General features: G+C 41.3%; 1 protein-coding gene across 1 annotated transcript in view; it reads left to right on the top strand.

The window, feature by feature from the left end:
• Positions 1–10,814: 10,814 nt before the first annotated feature.
• Positions 10,815–27,193, top strand: part of PAH (phenylalanine hydroxylase) — a 68,008-nt gene continuing 51,629 nt past the window's right edge. The window contains exons 1-3 of the mRNA XM_036761324.1: positions 10,815–10,985; positions 14,657–14,764; positions 16,743–16,926. Coding sequence (XP_036617219.1) covers positions 10,935–10,985; positions 14,657–14,764; positions 16,743–16,926 — 343 coding nt within the window. The 5' untranslated portion in view covers positions 10,815–10,934. The remainder of the gene's footprint in view (positions 10,986–14,656; positions 14,765–16,742; positions 16,927–27,193) is intronic.

The following is a 27,193-nucleotide window of genomic DNA, read 5'->3' as shown; positions in this document are numbered from 1 at the left end:
AAACTGTTCCTTAATAATTCTGGATGTTGCCTATATCAAATTTTGTTGCATTCATCTCTTCTCTTCTCCATTATTTTTCTAATTTCCTTGACAAAGGCTTAACAGTTGCATCTACCAGCTCTGTGAATGCCTTGGAATGTTGTTGGTCCAGATCTGTTGACCTGGACTTACTAAGGGCCGCCAGGTTCTTGTTCTTGTGCCATTTCAGTCATGTCTGACTTTGTGAATGTAATTTGGAGTTTTCTTGGCTTCTCCAGCTTATTTTACTGATGGGGAAACTGATGCAGACACGATTAAGTGACTTGCTCCAGGTCACAAATCTAGTTAGTGTCTGAAGCCAGATTTGAACTTAGGTTCTCCTGACTCCAAATCCAGTGCTCTATCCACGGCACCACCTACTTTTACCATTTGAATTCAATGAACATTTATTAAACACCAGTTATGTGCAAAATACTACAAGGTGGCAAGGGTGCTGTACAAAGGCAAACTTGATATAGTTCCTGACCTCCAGTATATTAGTAGCTAACACTCATATACTTTAAGGCTTATAAAGTGCTTTATATATGTGATTTCACTTGGTTCTCACAATTCTGGGAGACAAGTTCTATTATTGTCCCCATTTTATAGATGGAGGAAAATGAGGTTAAGTGACTTGCCCAAGATCACATTTCCATAGCAGAATTTGAACTCAATTCTTCATGACTCAAGACTGAGCACTCTACAACTCTAGCACATGCAGAAGGGAACACGCATATGAAACATGTCTGAGCAGGGCATATGCATATGGCAGGACTCACATATAGGGAAGATGTGTGGCCAAGGCTCATGTGTAGAAGACCATTTCAGACCTTTGGTGCCTCAAGGCTGATGACATCTTCTGGTGATGTCATTGGCCTGTCCCCACTGGGCTTGCTCTCAGCTGTTATAGACAGACTTGTAGTCTCTGCAGGAGAGTGATAGGGAGGAGGAGGATGCTCTTTTGGCCCAGAGGTTGCTATTGGGAGTTGCTATGCTGGGTCTGTGGCTATGGAGTATCTCTGTAGCAAGAATTGTCTGTCTGGGTGTTACTCTTCCCTATAAGAAGAGGAATTGGTTCTATTCTCTCTCTTTTAGCTTAGAGTCCAGGGGCCCAAGACCTCACTATAAAGTATTTATTATCATTAATAATAATTAATTCTCTTTTATTGACAGAAGCAGACTCTTCCACTCCAATTCCTCAGATGAGCTAGAACCTTAACTCCCTTTCTTCATAAGAAAATGAAAGAACCTGTATTTTCCCAGAGTCTTAGTAGCAGATGGTGTTTCCACCCAGAAAGAGACTGCCTCTAGCACACACATTCTTTGGAATCCAAAACAGCCAGCCTGCTAAATATAGCCCATAGGCATTCCCTTTGTCTTCAAACATACTTTTCTCCTACAAGGAGAAACATAACTCTTGTAAGCCTTCATCTGACTTAGGGTTAGAAAGTTCCTTTTAAATTCCATCAATATTTAATTGTCAACCAACCTTCCTTAAAATAATTTTAGGGACTCCCATTCAACAAAGTGGTCTATTGTTGCCATTTCTCAACAGCCATCATCCCTTCTTCTCCTCTCTCTCCCTTTGGGTCTCCAATGAAAAGGAAGGTTAACAGGGAGGGCAAGGCCAGTTTCCTCTAGGTGGAGCCATTGAGAAGCCTACCTTGATCCTTTGTTCTAAATTCCTGGCTTTGTATGTGGCCAGTAGCAAGCCTCCAAAGCTTTAGGTTGACTAATAATTAGAAGGACTTAATTAGATATAATTAATGACACAATTAGAATGCCTTCTCCAAGATTACTAGGCAGCTTCCTCCCCTGGAGCATCCCTCTGCCCTGCAGCAAGTTTTGATGATTACTAACGTCTATTTTAAGGAAGGGCCCAGGCCAGACATCTTTATGTCATCATTTCTCTCTAGACTTTGCTCTTGGCTCTCTGGACTACTTTTTGCTACCATTTGCCCATCCAGGTACCATGCCACTCATACACATCTCATCTCTACTTAGGAATTTTCTTCTATAATAATGTGAACTTGAGATCAAGGACTGTCTTTCTTTTTTCTTCTATTTGTATTCCGTATGGCACATAATAATTGCCCAGGGCTTGGCACAGTGTCTAATAACTCAATGCACATTGATTTGACGTAACTTAGAGAGTAAGTCGAGGGAAGAGAGAGGGCCAGCAATTGTTAGAGTAGGAAACCACTTCCCGTAGGAGGTGGTATCTGAGTTGAACGTTGAAGACGTCTAATGATTCTACAACATACAGGTAGGGAAGGAGTGCATGCCAGGTGTGCAAGATAGGCTGCACCAAGGCATGAAGGCTAGAGATGGGAGCTATATTAGGAAGGCAGAATTTATGATTTCAAAGAGAATCTCATATGTGCCTAAAAGGTCCGGAACCGCAGGATATAAGGAATTCTCTAGGCAGAAGGCAGGAGAACTAAAGCATGTATTTACACTCCACAGTAACAAGCCCACAAACCAGCATCCCCATTTTGATATTTTCATCAAAAGCTTCCAGGCCCAATAAGTCCGCCTCACAAGGGTAACCAGGAGGCCACAGAGAAGCGAGATGGTATAAGGCAAAATCGTATACATGCTTCCCCTCTACGGTAAGAAGATTACCCACTAGCCTCCAGTCAGCTCTGCTACTGGCAGCTCAGCTTCGGCTGTAGGCGTCTCTGGCTCCAACTGGAAAAGGAGGAGAGGATCTTCAAGCTGTCCTCTCCCCTCTTATAGAGTTTTTGACATCATCACGCGCCACCTGAATGACCAGGGCCGATTGGTTCTTGACTTGGCCCCTCCCCCTAGCGTAGACCAGGTTAACACACCTCCACTCAGCCAGCCCCATGACTCATCACACAGGAAGTTCTCTGATTCCTGGCATGGTCGCTGGGCTTCCTGCCCCAGAAGAGCAAGCCCCAGTGTCCAGGGAAGCTCAATGAGGTAAGCTGAGTCATTCAAATAAAACAAAGTCCATTCTGGTTACAGGAGCCCAATCTGGGAACATCTATCTGGTTACTGAACTCGGGTTCCAACTCTCTGTTGATCCTGTTTATTTGGCCTTGTCCAGTCCAAATTCCCCTTGGAATAGAAGACTATGATGAGATTCCTTCTCTGCTAAAAATAATGATTCATTGTTCATGGGTCTAGTTGTATCTTGAAGATTGGGAATAAACCCTCTAAATACAACTGATTTTTACTCTAGTCAAGTTAGCACATTTTTAGCGAGCACCTGTTAGGCACTGGGTGAAATACTGAAGTACAAGGTATGACTTTTCTCCTTGAGTCTTCACATTATTTTGGTATTACAATGTTGCTTTTGTTAAAAAAAAAGCTGGGAGGGATCATTATTCCAAGTCCCTCTCTCACTCATGAGTCAAGTTCTCCCCATCAAGATTCAAGGGGTACCTCTCAAACCAGTGAAATTCTTCACTATGAACCCCTATTCTGGTGTATTCTCCCTAGTGTTAGCCACCAGTGATTAGTACACTAATATTATTTAACCAGTTAACATCATTAGCTCTTACCAAGGGATATTTACTGAAAAGATATAGCAAAAACTAAAATGGATGAACTTGGGTACATAATTTTCCAAGATCACACTCTGCCCTAAATGCACAAAGTTGGGAGTGGGCAGTGAAAATAGATTTAAATTGAAAGTAGCGGCTCTGAACATTCTTCCTACCAAGTTCACTTTCAGATTGGCAGAGCTGCTGGATGAGGCCCTCCCTTCTTGGTCAGGTCTGTTTACTGCTGGGCTGAGTGCTGAGCCTCAGAAGTGCCCTGGCACCTTAGTTGACTTGGCTGGTAGTGATTCCAGCATAGATTCCAAGAGTTAGGCCCTAAACGTTATTCTGATCATTTCCAATATTCTCATACCTAAGAGCAGGAAAGAAGAAATCCCAAGATGCAAAGACCTTGTCTTCACAGGTCAAATGTTGGCTCTGGTAGGGGCCAACCTTTCTCTGGTAAGGGCTTATAGAATGTCTTCCTCACTTAAACCAGCCAGGCAAGAAAAGAGGATCCAGATTGCTTCCTTTCCCTTTCTACCCCCGCCAAGAGTCGTTTATTTCTCATTTCCTATTCATCATCCAACCAGAAAAGACTCCCTTTCCCCATGAGGCAGGCAGACTAGAAGCCATCAGAATGCCTGTGTATGCACGCTCTGAAGCGTGGAGCAGGACCCTTCCATTGCACCTCATAATGTTTGTATAAGGACGTCTCTTAGCCTATTTCACATGGGCTGGTAGCAGGCAGAATGTACTGTGTTTACGCTGGAGATGGGAATCTCATTGGCCAATCCCTTGTTACAGCAGGGACTGTTATAAGATCATAGATTTATAGCGAGAAATGACCTTTGAGATTCGTTAGTCTAATTGTCTTATTTTACGGTTGGGGAAACAGGCCCAGAGAAATTAAGAGATGCCCTAGGTCACACAGATAGTGAACATCAGAAGAAAGATTGGGACCCAAGACTTTAGACTCCAGCAACAGTGTTCTTTCCATTCTACTCCACAGTGCAAGCAAATATTCTAGAAAAATTAATACATGGGGCCATTTCGAGGCAGGTTTGAATATTTTACCTGCCTGCCCAGTAATTATTTGATGAGAATTCTGTAATTCATCTTTGACTTTGTTTCAAAACTCTTTCCAAGGTTCTTAACTGGGGATCCATGGACTTGTTAAAAAATGCACTTAGCATAGTATCTAGCACATAATAGGTACTTAATAAATTTTCTGATTAATTAGCATGTATTTTGATAACCATTTTAATATAAATTGGTTTCCTTTGTAATGTGTTGTACTTCACTGAGCCCATATTCTGTACCAAACTGCCAAAAAGGTTAAGAATCTTTGACTAGGACATCCCGGAGGGGAATTAGGGCCTCATTGGTCTACTTGTGTTTTTTTAAATTGGGAAACAGGGGAATCACAAAAGAGGGAACTCAAAATTCTCTAACATCACTAAAAATTTGGCCTGGTGGCCTGAGCTCAGAAAGCTTCCTTCCCAGGGAGGGGAGACATTAAGCATGAGGGGCCACTATGACCATTGACTTACCTGTTAGCCATTTAACACATCTTTTCCCAGAGTCCCGTTGGGAGTGGCAGAGCTGGTACTCAAACCCAGGACCTTTGTTTGTATAGCAAGGAAATTTGTTTCCATGCATGAGAATCACAGGATTGAGACCCCTTTTGTCTCAGGAGGGTGAGCTGGGGGGATGTCCAGTTTGGTTTATTTCACATAGCTGGGAATACTCTTTATCTTGCATGTTAAGATGAACTGACCTCCAAAGGAGAAAATAGAATAAATGGGGGGTGGGATAGAATGGAGGAGAATATAGTTAGTCTTTTGCATAATGACACATGTATAACCTATATTGAATTGCTTGCCTTCTCAATGAGGGTGAATGGGGAGTGAAGAAGGGAGAGAATCTGGAGCTCAAAGTTTTAAAAATAAATGTTATAAACTGTTTTTGCATGCGACTGGGAAATAACATATACAGGCAATGGGGTATAGAAATCTATCTTGCCTTACAAGAAAGCAAGGGGAAAGGGGATAAGTTGGGGAGTGGGGTGACAGAAGGGAGGGTAGACTGGGGGAAGGGATAATCAGAATGCATGCCATCTTGGGGTGGGGGAGGGGAGAAATGAGGAGAAAATTTGTAACCCAAAATCTTGTTGGAAATGAATGTTGAAAACTAAAAATAAATTAATCTTTAAGAAGATGATCTGATCTCACTATAAAGTAATTGCTATTGTTAATAACAAGAAAAACTTACATTTCTGTAGGACTTTAATGTTTATGAAACACTTTACAGATACCTCATTTGATTCTCATGAAAATCCTTTTAGGTAGGCACTATTATTACCTGCCTTTTACAGATGGAGAAACTGAGACTCGGAGAGGTTAAGACAAGTGCCTGGCTTTACACAGCTAGTTAGCATCTAAGAAAGGATCTGAATCTGAGTGAGGTACTCTGCATGATGCCACACTGCTACTCTGTCAAGGAAAAGTCTTCTTTGACTGTATTCTTTAAAAAAGAGAAAAAACAAATGAATGCCTACGGTTTGCTGTTCATGATGGGTAATGTTAGCAGCTGGCTAGACATTGTTAAGCCGAGGAAGGCGTTGAAGCCAATTTGGAATAAAAGATTTTAAAACTAAAGACCGGCTTTCCTTTATTTCTTCATCCTGAGTAAAGACAGCAGTAAATAATCTGACCGTTAAACATTTATAAAAAATGTGCCCCGATTGGAACGGTTCTGACTTCAAAGGCAGTTTGAAGTCTTGGCCAGGCTCACTTTGGATTGCCAGGTACACAAGCCATCTGCTTGCATCATAGCCCTGCAGATTTCCTGCCAATGAGATAATTCATGGGTCCTACTGGAGAGAGACCAGGATTGTAATTCTTGAGGGGTTCCTCCGCCCCCATTTGTTCAATTTAATTCTTCTTCAAGCATTTATTGGGCACTTAGCGCTAAGCACTTTAAAAAACTTACTCCATGTCATCCTCACAACAGTCCTGGAAGGGGGAGGTTCTATTGTTATTTCCGTTTTACAATTGAGGAAAATGAGGAAATGGAGGTGAACTGGCTTCCTTGGGATCACACAGCTAGGAATTATCTGAGGCTGGATTTGAACCCAAGTCATCCTGACTCCAGGCCCAGTACTCTATCTACTGGCTACCTGGCTTCCTCAGCTCAATTCAATTCAGCAGATACCGTTAAGCCCTGAAGGGCGATGTGAGTGTAGAGGGCTTACCTCCCAGCTAGGAAGCCCTGAGACACCTACTGGTTATGTGACCCTGGACAAGTCACTTACTCTTTCAATTTGATGGACAACTCTCTAAGACTGGTGCCTGTTGGCACTGATAGAGGGAGTCTGCACTGTGACTTTCTATCTATTCTGCAATTTATTACTTTTTAGAGTTCCCTGGGGTGTCTGAGAAGTGAAGTAATTTGCCCAGGGTCACATGGGGCAGGACTTTTAGAGAGCAAGAATTGTTTCATTCTTTGTATTTGTATCTCTAGCACCTAGGAAAGTACTTGGCATATTATTAGGCAGTTAATAAATGTTTGTTAGTTGATTGACCCTTCTATCTAGAATGCCATTCTACTTCTCTGGAATTCTACTGGAATAAAGCAGTTGCATACAGTGGGTACATAATAAACATTTGTTGTTTTGTTGATTGATTCATTCAATACTCTGAGTGGATCTATGTTCTCATTAATAAGGGTATTCCCTTCAATGATGCACCATGTGACTCAGTTTCCTTTCCACCTAGGTCTGCCCATCTTGGTGTTTATGTCCTCCCGTAAGTCTGTAGCAAGGGTCGACTCAACATGCTGGGGGCATTTCTTGACATTGTATAGACACCAGTGGAATATACAGGCTATCTATTGCTTACCCAAATGGAGATAATACAAAGACAAATGCCTTGGGGGTAGCAGTAGCACCCAACTATTCTCTAGGGGCACCAGGGATAATGGCATGTTTCTTAAAGAAACAACAGTTTAAAAAGTAAGAATGAAAAGTATATGAAAAATTGAAGGGAATAAGGTAAAGTAATGTGGGACTTCTAACCCCAAGATCCTTCTCCTCTTCTCCCTCCCTTTCCCCCAGCACTACAGAGAAACATTTTTATCGCTAGGACCAAGAGATGGAGCTAGGAACATTCTGTTATATTTATTTAGGAGGTGAGCTTTTCGGGCAACTAATATCAGTCTCATTTGATTCTGAGGCATAGGAACTGGATTGGATCTATGATTACACTGATATAGGAAACTCCTACAAATTCAAGTTGGCATCTTTTTTTTGCAATTTATAAGTACCAAGAGGATATGACATTCCCAGGGTCACACAGTCAACATCTATCAGTGGTAAAACTTGAATCCAGGTCTTCCCAGTTCCGGCTATCATCCACTAAACCACAGCTACTTCTGGTGACTCTATTATCTTCTTTATTGCTGATTCTTCAGCAATAGTATACTGTTGAATCGTTCCAATCATAAGCTCATAGACACAGAGCTAGACCTGGAGACCAGCTTAGGTAGTCAGCTAGGTAATACAAGCACTGTATTTGGAATATGGGCAACCAAAGGTCAAATCAAACCTCAGATGCTTACTAGCTGTCTGACCCTGGGCAAATCATGTAACCTCTGTCTGCCTCAGTTTTCTCATCTGTAATGTGGGGGTGGTGATAGCACTCCCTCTCAAGGTTGTTGTAAAGATTAAATGAGATAATATTTGCAAAATGTTTTGTAAACATTGAAGTGCTATACAATATTAGCTATTATTAAGGGATTTCAGGGCCATGCCAATCAAACCCCTCATTTTAAAAATGAGGAAAATGACATCCAGAGAGGGATTATAGAACCATAGACATAAGTCTACAAGGGATCTTAGAGGCTACCCAGTTCAATTCCCTCATTTCACAGATTAGAATATTTAGAGATGATGTGACTTGTCCAAGGTCACACAGTCTGAGACAGGATTTAAATTTAGATCTTACTGATCGCAAACCCAACACTCTGCTGCAACGCCTCTCACGTATGTGATTTTTCTTTTTTTACCACAACATCAGTATATTGTATCATCATCAGCAAAGCAAAGCCTTTTTTCTAAATTGCAGCAAGTGGTCAAAATTAATCTTGGAACTGCGATTGTTTGAATATGCCAAGGACAGTCAATAGCGGTTACTAGAGAGCGATTAGTCTGCTAATTCTATGAGATCATTAAACAAATATTATCTCAGTTAAAGATCATACCACATCCCACTCAAGTAAGATAAAAGATTTAAAAAATACCAGCTTTAAAAATATCCAGAAACAAAAAATAGTTGAAGTGCTATCTCCTGGCTTGATTTTCTTCAGGTCCTGGCAAAAATCTCATCGCCAAGAAGCTTTTCCCAATCTCTTTTAAGGCTAGTGCTTTCCAAAATGTCCAATTTAACCTCTCTATGTTTTTGTACATAGGTGTTTGTGGGCTGTCTCCCCCATTGAACTGTAAGCTCCTCGAGGGCAGGAAAGGGACCATTTTCACCTTCTTCAAATCCCCAGGGCTCAAAGGCACATGGCCTGGAATTCAGCAGGTGCTTAGGAAATGTTCACTATCTAGTTGTGGACAACAGATGCCAAATGAGGAGGACTTTAATATGGAAGCTGGTCCTAGAAATGACTGATAATGGAAGGAACTTAATAAGAAAGCAAGAGGGAGGTGGAGATTTCCTGGTACCCAAAACAACTTTCTGATAATGATGCTGCTGCTGCTGCTGATATCATAGATGACCACTGTAGAGTTCTTTAAGATTTATGAATCTTACACATATTTTCTCATTTTATGCTCACAACCCTGGGAGTTCAGTAAATCTTATTCTCTCCATTTTACAGATGAGGAAACTCAGGGAGACAGGTGAAGAGACACATGGCTAGTCTTCTAGATTTGAATGTAGGTCTTCCTGACTTTATGTCCTGTGCCACTAGTAGTAACTGGCTGCCTAATGGTAGCCATCATTATTTACTGAGAATTTAACCTTTAGGGACAAATCACTGTACTTCTTTGGACTCAGTTTCTTCGTGTGTCAAAGTGGGATGGTGTGGACTAATCGAATTTTCAGGCACCTTCCAGCTCTGAGTCTGGGATTAGACATTTTGAAGATGAAAGGAACAGAGGCCCAGAGAGTTAAAATGATTTGTCCAAGGTGACACAGAGGTACCGAAGTCAACATTTGAAATGAAGGCTTATGTTTGAAAGTCAATGGAGTGTTGGCCTGGAGTCAGGAAGACTCATTTTCCTGAGTTCAAATCCAGCCTCAGACACTTACTAGCTGCGTGACCCTGGGCAAGTCACATCACTGCTTGCCTCAGTTTCCTAATCTGTCAAATGAGCTGGAGAAGGAAATGGCAAACTACTACAGTATCTCTGCCAAGAAACCCCACAACAGGGTCACAAACAGCGGGACATGACTGAAAAAAACAACTGAACATCAACAAACACATTCATCAACTCAATTGTTGTTGAGATCTTTGGCCTCAGCTTAGCCTGTAATCATAACTGGGCTTTGTTGTACTCCAACAACATTAAACGGAAGTCGTCATAAGCACTTTGAATGCACATTGACTTGGAAAGAAACCTAGAACTGAAGTCAGGGGACCTTGTTCTGCATTTCAGCTCTGCTACTGGAATTTCTTTTTGCCAGAATCAAAGAAATAGACGGCTCCTTAGATCACATTCGATGATGCTTTCTGCAAGGACTGCTTAAACTGAAGAGGAGTTCACAGCCCGTCCCATATTTTCCAGCTGGGCTGCTTCATGGGCCAGGTTGGAAGACATTATTTCCCAGCTCTTCTACTTACCACCTACATGAATTTGGACAACTTTAAAAAAATGTCTCTCTGACTCAGTTTCACCTCCTGTCAAACAAGCTGGCTCTTCCATTCTCTCCATGGCTTAGAAATGGAAAGATCATTCTGAGAGGTTGCCCAGGATAGAACAAGCAGAAAGGAAGGACTCAGGATTCTCACCCATGGCTTTTCACTAGGAAGCCAGTATCTCTTTAAGGTTCATGGAGCTGCCTCCTCCAGGGGGATGGATAACTCTGGAAGGGAGGGAGGGAGAGATGAAGGGAGAGAGGGAGGAGGAGGGCGTGGGAAGGAGGAGAGGCTGTGATAGGGCAGGTGTGGAAAGAGGGAGGTTGGGGTAAAGGTAGAAATGAGACTGGGGGGAGGAGAAGCAGAGATGGAGAAAAGGGGGAGAGGCTGGGGCTTGGCCTCCTGCGTCAGGACAACGCCTACCCCTCCCACAGAGCTGAAATACCTTTGCCCTGGACTGTCCCAGGAAAGCTGGTCTCCTCTGACCCTAGATCCCGGAAGCCCTTGACTTTTCCAGAGAGCTGGCTTTGGAAGGGAGCAATCATGTCCATTAGCTCTGTGGGCTGCCTCGGGTTTGACAGGAGAAGCTCTCAGGTGAGCAGAACTCTGGGACTGGCAGGGGTTCCTCTCCCATTTACTCCCACTACTCCCAGGCAGATTTGTCTATCCCATGTGGAAGAATTGAGACAGATCACTCAGCAGAGGGAGAAATTGTTTCTCCCTGTCCAAAAGGAAGGTGAATTTCCTTTGAAAGAGAAATTATTACCAGTTTGGAGGGAATTACCAGTGTGAATCAGGGAAAGTTTTCTGAAGATGGTAACATATGAAGTGGGCTTAAGCAGGATCAACATTTGAGGGGTTGGGTTAGAAAGTAGGAGGGCATTCCAGACAGAGGGAATGTTGTGAGCAACGGCTTGGAGGTGGAAAATTACAGATGGTCAGGGAAATCGGCCAGTTTGTTGGGAGTATTAAATGCATGGAGAATACTATGAGATTAGACTGGAAAAGTAAGGTTGTGCCAGATTTTAGAGGGCCTTGAGTGCCTAGCAACTGGTAGATGTTGAAAAATTTTGAGCAGAAGAATAACATGGCAAGATCTTTGCAGAAATACCAGCCTTAAAGGCAATGTGAATGATGATTTGGAAGCATGAAGATAGTGTAGGGGATAAATGTTGTGGAGGGTTGATTTATGGGAATTTATGACTCAAAGGACATGAGAGGTGAGGAAGAGGGGAGAAGCAAAAATAATACTGAAGGGATTTTTTTGTTAACATGAGGCATTGAGGATGGTGTTTCTACTGACAGAAATAGGAATGTCAGAAGGAGGATGTATTTAGGGCAAGGTTAGAGACTTGGCTTTGAATATGACCTGCTTGAGATGAGGGGGCCATGTGGATATTCACAGGGGGACAGAGCCAGTTGGGAGCTGGAGATATGGGCCTAGAGCAAAGGAACAGTGTGATACCATGGAACAAGAGATGACCTGGAGTTCAAATCTTGGCCCTGCTCTTTACTTCTGAGTCAGCTTGGGCAAGTCACAACCTCCAAGGGTCTCAATTTCCCTATCTGTACACGGTCCCTTCCAGTTCTAAAACTTGAATCCTTTGAAAATGATATTATTGGTAGATCCTTCCACGCTGTTTTCCACAGTTCCAAGCTAGGCCTTTTGTAAAATAGATCTTTGTTTTCAACATGGAATGAATGTTGTCCTGATGGTCAGCAATATTCATGAAATGCTGCATTGGCTACTGTATTTAGCCTTGCGATATTCTGCCTGCCCCTCATTCCTCTAAGCTGATATGACAGGACTGCTAAGAACTTCATTCTAAGATGACGATGGTTCTGCTGTTAAACCAATCTTCCTAAAGCACACATCTGATCATGCCACTTTCCTGCTCCAGAAGCTTCCATGGCTCCTTTTCCCCTCTAGAGTAAAATATAGACTCCTCTCTTGGGCATTTGAAATCTTTCCCAGTCTGGCTCTAGGCTACTTTTCTAAGCTTTTTACCTGTTGCTCCCCCTTTACGCATTCTGTGTTTTAGTCAAAATGGCCAACTTGCTGTTCTCTTTATGCTATATTCCATCTCCTGACCCTTTATGGTCTTTTCTTCAGTCCAGCCTCTTCAGCTCTTGGAATCCCTAGAGCTTCATTCAAGACTTGGCCCAGATATTGCTTGCTATCTTAATCCTCTCTAGGGGTGAGTGCCTTTCCACCCTGTAATTACTTTCCATATATTTTGTCCTTCTTTTCCCCCACAAAGCCTTGCTCTGATGCCTCCCCATGTCCTGGACCTAGGCTTGAGGGATATTGCTATGGCACTCCCCTCTCCAGTTCCCTGAGGGCAGGGACTGATTCACTTCCTTCTTTGTACTTCCCGTCTCTAGCACAGTGCTAGGCATGCAGTAGGCACCTAATAAATTCTTGTTGAAGATCCATGGGTGGAACAGGGGCCAACTGGAAGCTTAGCCCAACATTAACCAGTTCTGTGTCATAGAACCAGGTAGAAATGAGAAGGGACCTTGTTCAGGTGAGGGGTTCCTGAGTGGTTCCAGGGTATGGAGGCCCTTGGCTGTGTACTGGGAAAGGAGGAGGAGCAGAAACCTGCAGCAGCAGCAGTGAGGGTATGTGGCTCAGTCCTATGAACAGAACAGGGCATCTCTTCTGGCATCTGGTATAGCCTGCAGAGGAATGACTAAGGCAGGAAGGTCTGACCAAAGGGGAGCCAAAAGTTCTGCCACTCAAAATTACCAGAGCTTTCCAGCTGGATGAGAAGGGCAGAGTCCAACAGCGTCTCTTCTTGATCAGATCCAAACCCAAGGCAGGACCTTGCAGAGCTCACACCGGGGGAAGCAACAAGCCAACTTTGCCCTGGATCACACCACTTTCAGATCCTTAGGCAGCATAGTGGAAAGAGTGCTGGCCCTGGAGTCAGGAATACTTGAGTTCAAATCTGGCTTCAGGCATTTACTAGCTGTGTGACCATGGGCAAGTCATTTGACCCTGTTTGCCTAGCTTTTCTCATCTGTAAATGAGCTGGAGAAGGAAATGTCAAACCATTCCAGTATTTCTGCCAAGAAAATCCTAAATGGGGTCATGGAGAGTTGGGCATGACTGAAGAAAATCACTTAAAGAGATGCTTGACTCTGATGAAGTGGGCCATGTCCAGTGCTCACCAATCAACACAGAATGGACCCAGGACAGGAGTTCAGCAGCTGAAAGGGTCAAGTCCATGATGGTAGAGGATTGAGGCACATAATCTTCCCAACCCTCAGCATGGTCAGCTCGGCCTCAAGACTTGGGTTTGAATCTGCTGCTTCCTACCTATATGACTTGACCTCTCTGGGTCTCAGCTACTTGGCTAGAAGGTTGCTAAGGTCTCTAATATTCATCTAGGATCATATTATCTTATGAAGAAAGGTCCTTCTGACTCCCACCTTAGTATTCTAACCTCAAAATGGTGCTGCCTCAGCTTGGTATAAATATTTGCTGCTGTTGTTGTGATGATGATTATGGTGATGATGATGGTGGTGGTGGTGGCAAAGATGATGAAGAAGATGATGGTGGTGATGATGATAGTGATGAAAAAGAAGATGGTGGAGAAGAAGAAGAAAGAAAAGAAGGAGGAGGAGAAGAAGAAGAAGAAGAAGGAGAAGAAGAAGAAGAAGAAGGAGAAGAAGAAGAAGAAGAAGAAGAAGAAGAAGAAGAAGAAGAAGAAGAAGAAGAAGAAGAAGAAGAAGAAGAAGAAGAAGAAGAAGAAGAAGAAGAAGAAGAAGAAGAAGAAGATGGTGGTGGTGGTGATGATGATGATGATGAAAAAGATGATGATGGTCCTGATCTCTCTTTTTTTTGGAATGGGGAAACCCAAGTTGTAGAAATTCACTCCATCAGTTTAGACTGGCAAATCATTTATGGTTTAGTCTTAGAGAGTTGCCTAGAGATGCAGAGAAGTTACATTGATTAACCCAGGATCACAGAGCCAGTATGTGCCAGGGGCAGGACTTGAACCCAGGTCCTTCTGACTCTAAGACCTCTGTACTTGGTATGATTAAATGTAATTTCCCCCCTTATGAATACTTTTGTTTATTTTGTCCTAAGCTCCACTTTCCTTCCACAAACACTACTTCCCTTCCCTTCTGAATGGTATATTCCAAGCTTTCATATGACAAGCATACCTGCTCATGGTCTCCAAGACCTTGAGAAAAGGAATGAATTATTTGGGTTTTGGGCCAATGCAATTCAATAGTCTTATTTTTTAACTCTATAGGAAACCAGTTACATTGGCGATAATACTAACAAGAATGGTGCAATATCCCTGATTTTCTCTCTCAAAGAAGAAGTTGGGGCACTGGCCAAAGTCTTGCGTCTATTTGAGGTAAGGACTCTGCAAATTTTTGTTTTGTTTTGACATTGACCATGAACACAGCAAACATCTTAGCTGGCAGAGACATTCTAATTTTTTTTAATTGATGTCACCTTCATTTCCAAATAAATTTACCTTACCTACCCAGTGAGCTTTTGCCTGTAATATATAATGAAAAAGAAAAGGAAAGAAATGTAGTTCAGCAAAACCAATGAACCCATCAGATCTCCCAGTATGTGAAATATTCTACCTTTCTACCTCTGCAAAAAGGGAGGGAGGAGAATTTTCTCCCTTCTTTAGGGACAAGCTTAGTCATGACCAATGCTTGATCAACGTGTTCAGTTATGTTTTCTTGTTCCCTTCATTTACATTGTTGTGGTAACTGTGTATATTTATTCCTGGCTCTACTCCCTTCACTCAGCATCAGTTCACAAAAATCTTCCTATACTTCTCTAAATTCTTTGTAATCATTGTTTTTCATGAGATGAACAGTGACTTTCTCGTGTGCCACAGTTGGTTCAGCCATTCCCCAATGGGCATCTGTTTTATTCCCCACATCCTTTCTGCCACAAAATTGTTGCTACGAATATTCTGGCGCATATGTAACTTTCCTTTCTACATTTAAACTCCTTTGAAATTATGCCTGGCACTAGGATCGCTGGGCCAAAGGGTATGATTATTATATTATTTTCTAGCAAAATTCTAAACTGCATCCCAGGATAGTAACACCAAGTCATAGCTCCATCAATTGAATATTAGTGTGTGTCTCTCCACAAGAGTTTTTCTAATTTAGAGTTTTTATGAACTTATTAACAGACTTCTCCCAAAATGGAATGTGTTACCCTATAAAAGAGAGAGTGCCCAGTCACTGAAAGTGTTCAGAGAGAGGTTGAGCAATTATTTTTTAGGAATAGAAGAGTTCAGGTAGTGTGAGATTTAATAAGGGACCTCTGAGGTTCTTTCTGACTGAGGTTCTATGATTCTGAGTCTGCAGATCATCACTAATGGGTTTTTATTTTTCCCTTTCTTTTATTCTGAGATGAATTACAATTTTTCAAAATGTTATAAAATTAATTGCTTAGTTAACTATAGTTATTTCAGATTTTTTCTTTAAAAATATATTTTTGAAGATAGTTAAGAACAACGAAATCCAAATAGTATAGCCCATGGACAAGTCTCTAGACAGAGCCTCCAAGAAAGATATGACCCTCAGCTTTACCCTGCTAACTCCCAAATTGAGGACAGTCATCTCTGTGCAAAAAAGAATGATTCTTTTGTTGACTCAGAAAGAATACAGGCTAATTTGACCAATCAATAAGGCAGTTCATCAGGAAAAAGGAATCAAGGATGGATTCTTTTAGAATCCTCTTTTAGACCCATTTGGAAGTTATTTCATGCAGGGTGGGATGTCGATGGGAGAAGAGTAGTAGCAGGGGTCCCTCTCACTCTTTCTTCCTTCCTCCAATGGACTTCCTGAGTACAGCTATGATGAGAACTATGACCAGGGCAACCTTCTAAAACAATTGTAGTATCAGTGGTGGGATCTGAATCCAGGTCCTCTTATCCTACATCCATCCTGTTACATATTATATTAGAGTAGACACATTTTTATGATTCCAGACCACCTAGCAGATTTCAAAGAGCTGACAAGCCAAGCTACTGACCCCACCCCCATAGGTCATAGGTTATATTATTCTGCAATGGCCTAACATTTTGGACCAACTTTAAGATCTTAATGTTTCAATGGCTAAGATTTTTATCAAATTACTGTTTGATAGACTCCTTTTCAGAAGAATTCAGTTTAATATTTTGGTTTTAAGGGAGAAAAAAAGAACTCAAAATCAAATGAAAATCATTTTTGTTGGAAGATTTTTGAATTTTCTAAAGATTGTTGTTGTGGGACAGGGGTGTGGGCATCTTTTATCAGCCTGTTTGGGTACCAGCCACAAAGTCTTTCACCTTCTCATCATTTGTTTGTTTCCTCTCTTAGGAGAATGATATAAACCTGACTCACATTGAATCCAGACCTTCTCTCCTAAACAAAGATGAGTATGAGTTCTTCACCAACCTAGACAATAGGAACGTCCCTGCTCTCGATGACCTCATCAAGAGCTTGAGACAGGACATCGGTGCCACTGTACATGAGCTTTCCCGGGAGAAGAAGAAAGACACAGGTCAGATTCATGTGTGTTTCATGAGGCTATGAAGTTCTACCTAATAATGACTTTCTTTGTAAAAAAAAATCAAGGTTCTTGCTATTTCTTTCAGCAGTAATTTTTTCTTCTTTTAGAAGTTACCATTTTGTTTTCTCCCCCAAGGCAATTGGGGTTAAGTGACTTGCCCAGGGCCACACAGCTAGTAAGGGTTAAGTGTCTGAGGCCAGATTTGAACTCAGGTCCTCCTGACTCCACGCCAGTACTCTAGCCACTGCACCACCTAGCTGCTCCAGATGTTTTGTATTCAAGAGGGCATTATGATGTAGTGGCAAGGGTACTAGCGTTGGAGTCAGACAGCCTAGATTTGAATCCTGACTCTGCAATTTACTACCTGCGTGAGCTCAGACAAGTCATAACCCTCAGTTTCCTCATCTGTAAAAATGAAGGGTTTTTATACCAGATGACTTTTTTCGTCCCTTCTAGCCCTGAATTCACTTTATCTGTAGATTTTTAATTGATTAATCAACAAGCATTTATTAAGCACCTTCTGCATGCCAGGTATTATGCTTGGAGCTAGGGATAGAAGTACAAAGCATGAAACATTTACTGCTCTCAAGAAGTTCCCATTCTAATGGGGGAGAGCCCAAGGATCTATATACAGAATCTCCCCAAAATTTTAGTGCTGTTATATTAAAGCTTAAGAAGAAAGAAAAAGAAAGGAGGAAGCTGATTTGAACCTTATTTAAGTTTAAAACAGCATTAAGACTTTGGGGATACCCTATATATAATATATGAACATACAGATATTACAGGGTATTGTATATTCCACCACATAATATATGGGAGAACTAGATGGTGCAGTGGATAGAATGCTGGCCCTAGAGTCAGGAGGATCTGAGTTCACATCTGGCCTCAGACATTTACTAGCCATGTGACCCTAAGCAAACCACTCTGCCCTGTTTGCCTCAGTTTCCTCATCTATAAAATGAGCTAGAGAAGGAAATGGCAAACCACTCCAGTATCTTTGCCAAGAAAACCCAAATAGGATTGTGAAGAATAAGACGTGACTGAACAACAGTAGAGATGATGGAGTGACAAGGGAAGAGGTGGAGTAATGCAGGCTGGTATTCAGGTGGAATGCCTCTCTTTATCCCTTCCCCAATAGAAATGGTGTACCTAAAACTGAATCCAAGTCTTCTATTGCCAAGTCCAGTGGCCTCCTTCCTTTTATAACTGAATGGCTGTAGCTTAGAGGCTCTAAAGGATGTTGTACTTCAGGGCTCAAAGGTCAATCTGACTTGCATAGTTTTCTCCTAGTTCCATTTCCAAATTCAAGCTGTTTCTCAGTACAGACTTTTAATGAGACCATGAAGACCTTGAACCAAAATACAGCTGAGTTGTAGATGTACAGATTTAGACCTGGAAGGTATCTTGAAGAACATCTGCTCCAATCCTCTCATTTTACAGAAGTGGTAACCGAGTCTCAGAAAAGGAAAATAACTTACTCCAGGTTACAAAGGTTATAGTGGCAAGCTGGGATTTTAACTTAATTCCTCACCCCAAATCCAACTCTCCCCTCCCCCTCCAGGTCCATAAGACTGAAAATAATGTTTTACTGATATAGCTGATATAGCTTACAGGGAGAAGATAAAGTCTTACAATGCAGCTATGTATTGCTTTACTCCTAACTATGGATCTATGAAACATTCTAATAAAGCTAATTAGTTTCCTAAAAAATCTGCTCCATAGGAGCAGAGATTTAGAACTAGAGCTCATTTAATCCAGAGGCACTCAACTTTTGTGTGTGTACCATAGACCCCTGTGGCAGCTGGGTGAAACTTATGAACCCCTTCTCAGAATAAAGTTTTTTAGGTTAATAAAATGAAATAGAAAGGATTAAGAAGGAAATGAATTCTATTGAAATACGGTTACTGAATTTTTTAAAAAAAGCTATTGCATCCCAGGTTAAGAATGATTTGCTCTATACCTTTGATGTCCCCCCCCACCCCGCTTCACCCTGCTAAATCTCTCATATTAAAGATGAGGAAACAGAGTAGCCCAGAGATTAAGTGATTTGCCTCATACAGGTAGTAATTGGAAAGACCAGGTTTTGGGGCCTCCAAATTCTGTGCTCTTTCCATTAAATGGCTGCCTCCTCTGAAAAGAATGGCTAAGGCAGGGGGATGAATTCCTTGGTGACTGGCAGTTGCCACCTCATTGCCTAAGGGTAATTGGGTAGATATTAAAAGGCTTTGAGCACGTGGCGGGGGGAGATGAAGGGGGAGGGTTCAGGTCTTTGGGAGGTAGGATGCATCAATGCCTGGTAAGATCAAACTCCATCTTGCTTCTTTTCTCCTCTGTCAAAGCTCGTGGCTGGGTCCCTGATGACTTCCATGTCCCATTTGCTTGGCCACCTGCTCTTAACTGGAGCCCCAGGCCAGGAAGTACAAAGGGCTCATCTCATCAAATAGCCTCTCTGGCTCTGGTTGGAGCAGGTGGAGTCTGGGACTGGCCAGAACGCTCTAGCAGGAAATCAAGACAAATGACAAGCAGCCAGACTCCAGGGGAGCCTGAGAAGGTGTTATGTTATGGAGGGTTTTTTGAAGTGGGGAGGGGGAATAAAGAGAAATAAGGGAGGAAGTCTGGTTAAAGTGAACAAGATGACTGAGTAAAGAAATGTATTTGTAACAGCAACTATCTCTGTATGATCATAAGGGACCCAGCAGATACATAGCTGCTTATGTCATGTAAGTTTGAGCTGAAAGGAATCTTAGAGACCATTTAGTACAGGTTTTTTATGTTACACATGAGGACACTGAGCCCCAGAGATGTGCTATTTCTGTTTATATCTTGGTAAGTCCTTATCAGAGATATTTGATGCAGAGATCTCTTCTTCCCAATCAACAGCTTCCCTTTTTATCCTAGGTGCATTGATTTTGCTCATACAAAAGCTTTACAATTTCATGCAATCAAAATTATCTATTTTATTTTGTGTTGTAGCCTTTATCTCTTGTTTGCTTAAGAATCCTTCCTGTAGCCATAGCTGTAAATGTTGCCTGATCTAGCTCTCCTTTAATTTTTTAATGGTGTTATCTTTTTTAGTCCTGTATCCATTTTGAGCTTATTGTATTATTATTTGGTGTAAGACATTGGGTAAAACCTAAGTTTTCAGGAAGCTTGGCAGGAATTAAGGGGAGTGCAGCCTACTGTCTTGGAAAGAATGCTAGATTAAGAACTGAGTTTGAACCCCAGCTCTGTCACTAGCTTTGTGACCTTGGAAAAGTAATTTTACCTTAGTTGTCCTCAGTTTCCTCATCTGTAAAATTAGGAGGTTGGACTCAATGATCCTGAAGATCTCTTTCATATCTAAATATTACCCCACGATTTACCCAAAGTCACTTAGGGGGTGAGAGGCAGATCCTTCCATCCTTCTCTGAAGATCCTCCCCCTGTATGCCACCTAGCTTTAGTACATTTCCCCCATGAGGGCAAAAGGAGTAAGGAAGATTGGTTTTCTACAAGGCAGTAGAAAGCAAGAGTTTTCCAGAAGTGGGGCCAAGCATTTAATAGGGGAAACGATGATGGTACATGGTCTTATAAATTCTATTGAACAGATATTTATTAAACGCCTACTGTTTTTCAGGTAGGGAATGGGAATACAGAGACAGAAACAACTTCTACCATTAAAAGGCTTACATGCTTTTAATAATGATGCTTCATATTTCTGCAATTATTTAAGTTTTATAAATCACATTCCTTGTAACGACTCTCTGAAGTATTCGATTTGGTGGTGAAGTGGCTAAACTCATTGGAGTTGGAGTCAGGAAGTCTTGTAAATAATAAATATCAATATTTAATCTTTATTTGCTTCATTTTCCTCATCTGTAAAATGGGTGTTATGAGGATCAAATGAGATAATATGTGTAGCACTTCGGAAGCATTAATGTGCTGTATAAATGTTACTATGATTACTATTAGAGTCCCAATCTCTGCAAAGAAGGGAAGGAGGCGCCGTTCTTCTCCACTGTGTATATTATTTTCCTGGTTCTACATGTTTCACTTTGCATCTATACTTATAATTCTTCCTAAGATTCTCTGAATTCTTCTTTTATACAGCATGGTACTATGTAAGCTCTTTGACTGAAAGCACCGTTCCACTTTTGTCCTTGTATCTTTAGCACCTGGCACATAGTAGGTACTTAATAAATGGCTATCGATGAACTGATTACATCGATGTACTCTGACTTGTGTTGCCATTCCCTGGTTCCTAGCATGATGGTTCTAGTACATAGTGGTTGCTAAATACATTCTTGTTGATTAATTGATTCATTGAGTAAGTGAGCGACAGAAACCAAAACTCTGCATTTTTTTTACTAACACAGAAATAGCTACTTAGTAATATTTTGGTGTATTCATGTCTTTCTTTCTTTTGACCTTCCTGATCACTCTTAACCTGAAGTCTATGAGGTTGTTGGTTTAGAAAAATATTTAGATAACTGTATTCCAGTGTAATTGGGCTCCCTAGTAATCTTTTGTATTTTGGTTTTTACCTTTAAAAACATTACTCTGAGAAGGGATCCATAGCTTTTGCTGGGTTGCCAAACAGGACAATGATGCAAACAAGCTTAAGAATCTTTGGTTTAGGTCTTATGAATCCCCAGGTACAGGATTCTGGATAGTTTGGCAGGTATTTGGGACTGGGAAATCTTTTCTGAACAAGGGATCTTTCCTGGGATATTGGAAAAGTTGCTATTTGCACAGAGCTCAAAAATGAGATGATTTCTCTCCAAAGAGAACAAGGCACGTCTCAACTGATGATTTCTCTTCCAGCCCAAACTCACATTAAATCCAAGTCCTCCAGAGCTCAGAAGCAGGGCCTAGGGTGTGTTTAACTGGATGCCATGAATCCCTCAGGTCAGTTAAGCTGGTCCAGCTTGCATTCTGTCCCCTCAATGGTTCAAAGGGCCATATGGATGATAGAAAATGAAAAGTTTAGGTTTTTAATTGCCAAAGTTCCCCGCCTCCAAACCCGCTTAAGCCAGGTTAATTACAGCGACATGTTAAAGAAGCCCCTACCTTCTCCATGCATCCTTGAGAGCCCGACATGAGTTTAATAGGATTTGAAGCCAGAGAGGCTTTGAATCCTTGAGGTCGTCCTTCTTCCCTGATGATCTAAAATCCTTCCTCAAAACAACATAAAAGAGCATTAATATCTTCCATCAACCCATCTCTTAATCCTCTTACCTATCCCTTTGAGAGCTCCCCATGACATTACATTGAGGTGGGGGGGGTGGGCAGGGTGGGGAGGGGGACATTCCAACCATGGAGACAGATCGCAGTGACCAGGAGAAAGACAGATGAGGCATTGTGCCTGGAAATAGATTTATGATCTTAGATTTGGAAGGAGAATTCTGTTTGGAACGACTTTCTGAGGGCAAATGGACTTGATCTGGGAGGGAGGTTGCTAGGGCTGGAATGATGAAAGGGGGCTCAGTGGGGTGTCAGGCCTGGGTCCAGAATAATAGGATGTCAAAAAGGTAGAATTTTCTGGGAGGCAGGAATGGGTTGTTTAGCTATTTCCTTTGTATCAGACCAAAATGCAGGAGGGATATTTTAGGAAGTAATTTGATATTTTACAAATGACAAAACGGAGACCCACCGAGCTGATGTGACTTGCTGAAGATAACTCAGATTTGTAAATATCAGAGCTAAGGGCTCAAATGAACCCTTGCTGACTTCCTATCAGGATCCCAAGCTGTGATTGGATGGGTTGCCATTTTGGGTGCTTTGGTACATAAGGAAGATGAGTTTGCTTTTAAATGGGGCAAAGAGAAGCTGTTTTGAATTGGAGATTTGAAGCTGGAGGGAAGCTTAGAAGCCATGATATCACAGATCTATTTTTCAAGGGGACTTCAGAGTCTGATTCTCTCATTTTACAGGTAGGAAACTGAGGCCCAGGGTTATTCACCCAAAGTCACACAAGGAATAAATGTCAGAGGTAGGATTTGAACCCAACTCTAACTCCGACCCTTATCAGCTATTTGACCCTAGACCCTATTGACCCAAGTCATTTCTAAATTTTCTATGACCCAATTTGCTCATCGCTAAAATGAGGGCTACAAGGTCCCTTCATCTCTAAATTCATTTATCCCGTGATCCAAACTCAGATTAGTTCATTGGGTTCCTAGAACGAGACTACTGCTCCCTCTCTCAGAGTTCCAGGGGTAAGTCTAAAGGCAAGAAAGGGGTATCTTTCTAGTATCACTCATTAGCAATCTGAGTGTTCCCCTTCAAAGCAATAGACTAGTTGCTACTAATCCCATCAATGAACTAGATGGCATCGATTAGCTTTTACAAATGGATATTTCCTGGGAAGTGACAGCAAGGACTGAAGTACAGAAACACCTTCCCAAATCAGAGGCACTATCTTCCCTCTACCCACCTATTCACTCCCTTAAGAATGTGGACTCAAGACAGTCAGTGCAAAACATTCCCTTGGAGTCCTTTTCTCCTTCTTACAATCCCTACAAAGTCTACTTCTGGGAATGGCTTAGCCAGCCAATGAATGGTTGCTGATAGGACTTGGTATCTCTACTGCCTCATCAATTCAGGGCTGGATCATCATTGGACTTTGCAGAGGCCACTAGATGACTTCAGGGATAGAGATTAGGGCTTGGATTCAGAAATAGCCAGCTCTAGTCCAACCTCAGATACTTAATCATTGTGTGACTCTGGCCAAGTTTCTTAACTTCTGTTTCCCTCAGTTTCCTTGAGTGTAAAATGCAGGTAATACTAGCACTTACCTTCTGGAGTTGTCGTGAGGACCAAATGAGAAAATATTTGAGAGTCTTGAAAGACAGATTGGGGTCAGGTTTTTTGATGCCCAACAGGAGTTTATGTTTTATCCTTGGGGGGAATAGGGAGCCACTGAAGATTCTTGAGAAGAGTAGTGGCATGATTTTCAAGAACTGTCATGTTGAGAACAAATTAAATTTGCTCTCTTTAGCCCCAGACAGTAGAATCAGGGAGAATCAGAATCTCCAACCATGGTGGAGGTTACAAGGAGGCTGGATGTCATGAAAAAACTTCCTAACAATTAGAACTATCCCAAAGTGGAATGGCTTCCTAGAGAAGTGTGTTTTCCTTCCTTGGGAGTCTTCAGACAGAGGCTAAATGATCACTTAGTGGGTTCCCTTTTGTATCTGAATTGGATTGGATAGTCATTGAGGTCCCTTCCAATGTTCGGATCTTGTGATTGTGTGATTCAGTATTGGATGGGACCATGCTTTAGGAAGAAAAATGATTTTCTCTTTGCTTATATGGCCCATGAGGCAAAAGAAATGTATAAATGAATAGTCATTATAAATAGAGAGAATGTGGATATTAGAAGGGGGAGTGATGTAGGAGGGCCAAGAAGAGGAGATGCAGGGCCTCTGATTCTACTATTCACTGATCGTGTAAGGAATATCTATTATCGATCTGCCTCCAGCCTATGGAGATCATAAATGAGCAGCCAATAATTGTAGTATAAATGAGACAGAAATAGACTCCCATGTGTGGGCAAAAAATGTGATGGAGTCTGACCTTTTCCTTTAGTAAGTCTCCTAAGCTCAGCCTGCCATATAACTCATTGGGATATATTTAGTTTTGTCCTTTTAAACTTATTAGTGACCTAGTGGTATATTTGGGTAATTTATTTCTTATTAGAAGTAAACCTCTCATCAGAGGCAGCTAGAGTACTGGGGCTGGAAACAGGAAAACCTGAGTTCAAATCTGGCCTCAGACACTTACTTACCAGCTCTGTGACCCTGGCCAAGTCACTTAACCTCTGTTTGCTCAGTTTCCTCCACTGAGGAAACTACCAATTATCATTATTATTTACCATTATTAATTATTATCAATGATGAGGAAATTATCAATGGGGGTAATACTAGTACCTACCCCCCTCCCTGGGTTATTGTGCGGATCAGATAAGATAATGTTTGTAAAGCTCTTAGCACAGTGCCTGGCACATAGTAGGTGTTTAATAAATGTTTGATTTCTCCCACTTTCCCTCTCATTAGTAACTTTAAAAACATTTAATAAATTCTTATCTCCTGCCACTCTCCTTCTTATTAATATATTTATAATCACTTTGCACTAATTGAATCCAATCAATAATAATTAGCTCTTCATTTTTTAACAAACTAGAGAAATCTTTTCTTTAATGCTAATTACTCTTATTTATCCATCATTAAACGTTAAAATTCCTGAATACATACATATTATATGTATATGCACACACATATATAGTATATGTAAATGAATGAAAGCAATAACAAACACAAAGACATATTGAATTATTTATAGTATTTTGTCTGTGACCAATGTCACAACTTGAACTACCTCAAACTCTCAATATCGAGGTAGCTAACTCCTCTTGTCTAGAAACTTAGTCTTACTCCATTAAGCACACTGTACATGTTAATTGTAATCTTTTCAAAACCTTCTCTTCATTTCTTTTCAAAGTGAATCCTTTTATTTATTTCATTTTCAATAATCACAGGAAAGTCTTGCACCTTCTTTCAAGCTCTTCATAGAATTCTCTCTATAATGTTCTTTCTGTCATAACTCTTAAGACAGTTCTGATAAGGAGGAAGTTTCACATCCCCTTCTTCCTTCCCTGTCTTGTCCATAGATGCTCATGGATTACAGATCCAACATCCTTACTCCTCAGGGAAAAGTGATTCATATTAAGTCATTTTCTCCAAAAACTTAAGTAAGACATTTCTGAATTGACTTTCTAAGCTTCTTACATAAATGGCTTTTCCCTTAATATTTCATCTACCTCTTTTTCAGTTTCCTTACCTGTAAAATGGGAATGATCGTAGCAAGGACTCTGCATGGTTGTTGTTGAAGAATAAATGAGATAACGTGTAAAGTATAAGCCTTAAGAGCACTACATACATTTTAAAAATGATCATCATCTTCTTCCTTCTCCTCCTCTTCCTCGTTATTACTGTTATTATTCGACAAACATTTACTAAGTCCTTCAGGTTCTAAGCACTGTGCTAAGATCTGATAGACATAAGAAACAAGGGTTACATTCATTTATGGAACACTTTTTTCTCCACTGTCTCATCACCCACCCTCTTAATCCAAAATCCCTTGCAAGATGACTTCTGTCCTCAGTACTCTACTGAAATTTTTCTTCCTAAGACCAATGGCAGTCTCCTCCTCCTCCTCCAATTCAGGAGGTCTTCTCTGAGTCTTTATCTGACTTTACCCTTCAGCTGAGTCTGACATTGGTGACACCCCTTCATTTTTGATAATCTCCTTGTAGTCTGTGGCACTGCTCTCTCCTGGCTCTTCTTTCCTTCCCCCAATCTCTGACTTACTTTTTTCTGCCTTCTTATTTTGTACTTCTTATTCCTTGTGTCCCCTAAAATTCCACTCTCTTTTCTTTTGACTACACTTTTTTTTTGGTAATCTCATCTACATCTATGGGCTTAATGATTGCCTCACGCAAAGGATCCTTAAATCTGTATTTCCACTTCTAATGCCTCCCCAGAGCACCAGATCCACACTTTCAAATGTCTGTGGGGTATGTCTGGATATTGTCCAAAAGTCACTTCCTCATCATAGCCCATTAATTCTTAACTCCCATCTCTCTGATGATTGCGCTACCATTTAGGATTTCTGTTTGGGTAGGAGTAGGACTAAAAGATCTCTGATCACCCTTCCATTTCTGAACCAGGTTTGAAAACTTATAATCATTCTCCTTCTCTCTGTTTACACTCTCATTTGTGTTGTAGTTATTTGTATATACAGCAACTCCACAGCTAGATCCTTGAGGGCAAGGCTGTGTCATTTCACATCCTTAACACCTATCCCATATAATGTAGTATTGAATGCATGTTTGAAGTGGAGCATTTCTTTTTAAAAAGTACTTTCACATTCATTGTTTTATTTGTGGAAGAAGTTGCCACAGAACTGGATTTGGGACAAGGGTGAGGAACTTATGGCCTTGAGGCTGCATGTGGCCCTCTAGGTCCTCAAGTGAAGCTCTTTGACTGAATCCAAACTTCACAGGACACAGATTCCTCACCCCTGGTTTAGGACATTTGTTCCTGTTGCTCAAAAAGGGTTAGGGGGTAGAGTCTTCAAAATATAGACCAATGAGATTCAGGAAATCCTAGATTTTTTCCCTGTGAATTTTCCTATATTCCTATAAAGAAGAATGACTTCAAGGTTTCAAACCTGGTTCAGAAATGGAAAGGCATTCAGGAGTCTTTTAGTCCTTCTCT

The sequence above is a fragment of the Trichosurus vulpecula genome, chromosome 5, assembly GCF_011100635.1.
Source record: "Trichosurus vulpecula isolate mTriVul1 chromosome 5, mTriVul1.pri, whole genome shotgun sequence".
Taxonomy (NCBI): Eukaryota; Metazoa; Chordata; class Mammalia; order Diprotodontia; family Phalangeridae; genus Trichosurus; species Trichosurus vulpecula.
This window is presented reverse-complemented; position numbering and strand designations above follow the sequence as displayed.